Source organism: Corylus avellana, chromosome 1 (assembly GCF_965113065.1).
Source record: "Corylus avellana chromosome 1, dhCorAvel1.hap1.2, whole genome shotgun sequence".
Taxonomy (NCBI): domain Eukaryota; kingdom Viridiplantae; phylum Streptophyta; class Magnoliopsida; order Fagales; family Betulaceae; genus Corylus; species Corylus avellana.
This window is the reverse complement of record NC_142490.1, coordinates 1,344,139-1,349,910: the sequence shown is the minus strand read 5'-3', so window position 1 is coordinate 1,349,910 and position 5,772 is coordinate 1,344,139. Positions and strand designations below refer to the sequence as shown.

General features: G+C 33.7%; 1 protein-coding gene across 1 annotated transcript; it reads right to left on the bottom strand.

Annotated features, from left to right (window-relative positions):
* Window positions 1-1,633: 1,633 nt before the first annotated feature.
* Window positions 1,634-3,523, bottom strand: LOC132172746 (WEB family protein (DUF827)). Its single transcript, XM_059584306.2, has 2 exons — window positions 3,327-3,523; window positions 1,634-2,175 (listed from the first exon to the last, which is right to left on the bottom strand). The coding sequence occupies exons 1-2, from the start codon at window positions 3,471-3,473 to the stop codon at window positions 1,711-1,713; spliced, it is 612 nt and encodes a 203-aa protein (XP_059440289.2). The 5' UTR covers window positions 3,474-3,523; the 3' UTR covers window positions 1,634-1,710.
* Between the last annotated feature and the right edge of the window lie 2,249 nt (window positions 3,524-5,772).

The following is a 5,772-nucleotide window of genomic DNA, read 5'->3' as shown; positions in this document are numbered from 1 at the left end:
GTCACAATCAAACTTCGAATTTGTTTGATCTTGTAATTTTATAGGTTAAAAATGTAATTTTAAACAAAATTATATAAAGTATATCATTTATAAGTGCGTTTTTAAAAAATTAAAATTTTAAAACTAAAGTACTTCATGTGACACTGTCACACACATTAGCTATAATTTAATTTAATTATTTAGTAAAGTATTATATATGTTTGTAAGAAACTTTTACTAAAAATTGTAATACCCTAATATATAGCACTCCAACATATATATAAATTACATACTAGCCATATAATAAGGCAAATATCAATTATATATGTGATACTAATTAAAACTGTGACAGAACTTAGAATCTGCAAAAATAATCATAGCGTGTCAGAAATTTCGCTGGAAAGGCTAAGAATCAGCGGTTAGTCAAAACTAATCACAATTAAGGCAATAAAGAAATGAAGAAGGGTTTTGGAGTCATTTGTCTTATAATGTCTACTGACAACTCAAACTGCGTCAAAAACATGTAAATAAATACAAGGAAAATGCACTTTTATCACTTAAGATATATATTTATACCATTGCATGCATGTGGCTCCAACTTTATAAGATTAATTAACTAATATATTCAGGGGACAAATTTGTGTTATCCCAAGCTAATGCGCAAATTGCTTTGCGTCTTCCTTGTTTCTTTCCTTTTTGTCCGTTGTTATTAGCAAATGATCTCATTGCCTTCACCATTACGGCACTTTATATAATTGGGCGTTCTTCATTTTAAGAGAAAACTAAGTAAGTTTGTCCCTCGTTCCAATAAAAAATATTGATTACGTTCATGTAAACAAAGGGAAATCATTTCTGATAAAAGGCCTGCAAATTAATATAATGTAATAAGGAAAAGAAACCTTGTAATTAATTTAATTTAACCTATGGCTGCTAACTCCGGCTTATCTCAGTAAAAACTGGTGCAATGCTAATTAAGTCGTTATCTCAGTTCTGATCTTAGGCACACTAGTTGTTTTGTTTGCTAATTAAGTCAAATCCTAAAAATGTGTACGGCCTCTTTTTGGGTTCGGTGTATATTTGTTTTATTTCCGATCGTCGGACATGGGTGCAGTACTGCAGAAGGTGAAAGCCAATATGGTTCATGGCTGCAGCAGACGATCGAGCCATGGCTTGGCTGGTATGGCTCACATGGTTACATGTGCAGGGTTATTTATTTTTATGCGCTCATTCGTGCCTGAACCTAGCTAATTATCAATTCCGCCGACTTACCGACCATAATAAACTTTTCACTTTTTTTTTTTTACATCATAATAAACTTGTATTTTGTTGACTTTGGACTTCCAAATTGCGTAGCCCCACAGAGTGATTTTCTTATTCATTTTCACACAATTTCTTATCATAAAAGAAAAAAAAATAAATAAATAGAAAAGAAAATGTCCTCTGCTCCTTTCAAAATTGGGGCAATTTTATTTTCTCCAAACATGAGGGAATAAAAAAGGAAAATGAGCAAAAAAGGGGAGGAAAAGAACAAACAAAATGTGATATATAGAGAGCTGATAATTTCTTTTACAATCCAAATGACTAGGCAAAAAACAAAAACAAAAAACAAAAAAATTATCTATGAACTAAAAGTATTTTTCTTTTTCTTCTGTAAAATTGCTTTAATGTATAGTAGTACTTCAACTTATGAGTAACATTTGTGATGGAAACTTGCTTATTCAGCCGAGGGCCTCAGGCTCTTGGAGAGTCACCGTCATGGCCTCCCTTCTTCCTTGAAAAAAGCCATCCAATAAGTGGCATTAATGGCTTCTTCTTTGTCTTCTTAAAAGAAGGGGGTCTTTCTAGCAACTCATCTTTGCTGACAATAACTCGAGCCAGTGAAGGAGGGCTGGCAAACTTCACATATCTTTTCTTTTGAAACTCCTTTGCTTCTTCTGTTTGTGTCTCATTTTCCATGAACTTGAGGTCTTCGATCTCAGGATCAAGCCGCTGTTTTTGGAACTCTCTTGCCTTCAACACTCGTACCTCTTTCTTTGCTTGTTCAAGCTCTTCTCTAAGGGATTTTATGCAGTATGCCATGAAGTTACCTTCTTCTCTAGCTTTCTCAAGGCTTTGCTTTGTTTCTTCAAGCTCTGCTGTTAAGGCTCCGATTCTGGATTGAGCATGCCCAGTAGCTTCACTTGCTCCAGCTCGAATCTAACAGAGAAATGAGTACTTTAATTAAACTCTATGCATCATTTTCATTTTCAAGAATGTTACTTCAAATTTCAGTTTCCTTTTTCTTTCCCTTTGCTAGGTGAATTTTCATTTTCAAGAATACGTTACTTCAAATTTCAGTTTTCTTTTTTATTTCCCTTTGCTAGGTGTGAATGTTACATTAGATTTGACTTGTTTCCTTCAAACAAATTTCTTATCTTCAGTCACAAATTACATCGAAAAATAAAAGAGATAGAAAAGTTGGTTCATATATATACATCCATCTAAGCATGGACAAAACCAAAATTTCTTATTTTAATGAAACTTAATCTTTAAATCTAAAACTACAAATACATTTAACTTAATAAAAAAAATTTAAAACACAATTTGAAGCCCAAGGGAGGCGATGGCCCCCCTTGGTTTGTATGCAGTTGTCATTGAATCTAGGATTTATTTTACTATCTTTTAAAATTTCTCTGTAATTTTTTATTCATTGTTTTTTTTATTATTATTTATCTGACTAGTTTGTTGTGCTGGCTTTTTTTTTTTTAATCTTTTGACAGAGTTTTTCCTCTTTCTTTTTTTTTTACCATTGATGGTCTTGCTTGGTTTTCTTAGCCGACTACTGATGGTCGTGCGGCAAACCCTTTCGAGTTTTGTTTCGTTTACGGAACTTTGCCTTATATTACCGGTTCTTTTGACGGTTTAAGTTCGTTTGATGGGCTGGATCATTTATTTGACCCATTCCCGATGGTTATTTGGAAAACTCTGTCGTCTTTGTATTTTATTTTTCTGTAATTTTCCTTTCTCTTTCCCCAACATTGAATAGAAAAAAAAATAATAATAAATAAATAAAGAATCTATGGGTCCTGGTTTCCACTAAGTGCTTCCATGTTTCTTAAAATTTTTATTTTGTGTGTGTGTTTTTGTTTTCTTTCGAACGACTACATTAATAAACAACACAACTCAAATGCAAAACATGTTTTCACATTTATGTTCTAATATTTTTTTTCAAAAAAAAAAAACGAAAAATTTCTTGAAAAACACGCTATCAAACATATATATATATATATATATATATATATATATATATTGCATGCTTCTTTGAGCTTGTTGGCATAGATAGATAGATAGAGAGAGAGAGAGAGGACCTCTTTGAGCTTGTTGGCATAGATTTCCCCGGCTAGAACTCTTTCTCCGAACAACATAACTGCTTCTTTAACTGACCTGAAAGGCGCTCGGGTGTCGATCTCTGCTCGTTGCATGACCGCTACTACTCCTCCCTCTTCTCTCTCCATGTTTAGCAGCTGCTGCCCACTGCAGAAAAATGAAGAAATAGAAAAACCAAGATGGGAATATTGGATGAAATGGTGGTGACAATGATCTCCTTTTAATATATATATATACCAAGTTGCTAGCGGATCGAGTTAGCTAGGAGGTACAAGCTGGAGAGGTCGTTGCTAATGGGATGGTGGTGTTTTTTGTTTACTTAAAGAAACTTAATCAAATCATGGGGATTTTGTTTTCTTCGCGTCCACTTCACTGGAATTTTGTTAATTGAAGTTGACAAGGGTGGTTGGACCATCTCGAGTCCGTTACTTCTATGTGACAGCAGTACCCTTCATGCCTTTGATTAAGACCTCCCTTCTGTCTGGTGGATACTCACTCGTGGGCTCCATGAAGGTTAAGTGTCTACATATCCAAACACCATGGGAAACTATAAATTATGACCTCGTTAGAATGTGTTAAATGATAAATTTTATAATCTTTTATATATCGGTTTACATTTTTTAAATAAATACTGATTTAACATGGTTTCATAGTAGATGGGGGTATAGTGATTAGTAATAGATATTTGTTAAGAAAATGCTGCTCACTTCTTAAGTTGGGTGATGGAATTTATGAAAATAATGGCTTTGTTTGTTGGATTCTGCTTAGGTGCGGTAGTGCAAAACTACCACACCATGCGATAGCCCAAAACGACCCATTTTGGGGTTGTTTGGGGTAATAAAAAATTAATTTTTTAAAGTATTAATATAAAATTAATTAAATATTAAAAAAATCAATAAATAAAATATTAAAATATTAAAAAATTAAAACTATTAAAAAAAAAAGAAAAAGAAAAAGAAAAAGAAAATTCAAAAGGGGTGGAGGAACCACCCCATGGTTTCTGCCACCTCCAAAACCCATTTCCACCACTTTCAGTTTCCTTTACACCATCAACAACTCTCCGACTCCTCTTCCTCCTCTATCCAGCTCCCTGAAGAACCCACCATTCCCAATGGTTCTCTCTCTCCCTCTCCCTCTCTCTCTTAAACTTTGATTTATAGGTTTTGTGTAATTCAGGAGACGTCTTTCTCTCCTCCATGGCCAGCACCGCCTCGCTTGGAGGATTTTCCACCACCCCAATACCATTCTCTGCGGCCTGCCCATTACTTTTCTTTGGAGACTTCTCTTAGAATACAAAATTAGAATGAAAATAGCTGGAAGATGAAGTACAATAACACTCTTATCTCACAAAAAGAGATAGACAAGTTCCCAGAGCAAAAAAAGCTAAAAAGCTTGTGGGATATGGTGGTGAAGAAGCGAGAAAAGTGGATTCATGGTTTTTGAAGAATTTCCCCGAGGATCTCCAACGAGAAAAGCTGGAGCCACCTTTTTTTTTTTTTTTTTTTTTCTTTTATTTGTTTAATAGTTTTAATTTTTTTTAATCTTTTTCTTTTTCTTTTTCTTTAAAAATATTAATTTTTTATTGCCCAAAACGACCCAAAACTGGGTCGTTTTGGGCTACTGTACCTAAGTCGGATCCTTGTTTGTTAAACCATTCTTTTTCTCACTTTTGTTTTTTGAATTTTAAAAATATTTACAAATAACTTAAAACACAAAATACTCAAAACTCTTTTTACCTTTATGTCACATTATTTTAGTAAAAAAGAGTAATGCTACACTCTACACCTATTTTACATCGTCTAACTTGATGTAATTTAAATTACCTTTTTGTTTTGTTTTAACTAACTGATAAAAAAAAACACGTAAAACATGTTAAGTTGGTCGGTATAAAATGAATATAAAAAGTAAAATTATTCAAACAAAAAACTTAATTCAAAAAGCATTAACGAATAGAACTGTCTTTCTAGCAAGCTCAAAATAAAATAAAAATAAATGTTTTTAAGAGGTAGTTCAATTGGTTAGGGACCATGCTTCATGAAGTGGAGGTCACTAATTCTAATCTCCCTTCCCTCTTTTATATGGACATGTCAAAAAAAAAAAAAAAAAGCTTTTCTAGCAAGCCCGCTAGATGTCCACTGGATTGCCTATTTTATATTTGGGAATCCATATATATATATATATATATATATATATATATAGATGAAACCCAAACCCATACAAAAGCTATCCTTATATATGTCCACTTCATTGCCCATTACTAGTGTTGCGTCGGCCCAGTAGATACCGGCCCATGGGCCGACATCCTGGACCCGGCGAGAACCAATTCCCCTCCCCAATTTTATGCTCCTCGAGGGCCTGAGACACACGATGGGAAAGGAAAAAAAAAGCGAGGGAAAAGGAAAGGAGATGCGATTGTATTGTTAGCTC

Excerpts from the sequence above, each read along its gene's own strand:
- LOC132172746 (XM_059584306.2), bottom strand. The coding sequence starts at position 3,473 with ATGGAGAGAGAAGAGGGAGGAGTAGTAGCGGTCATGCAACGAGCAGAG. Across the intron at positions 2,176-3,326 it reads ATGCCAACAAGCTCAAAGAG|ATTCGAGCTGGAGCAAGTGA; the intron begins GTCCTCTCTCTC and ends TTTCTCTGTTAG.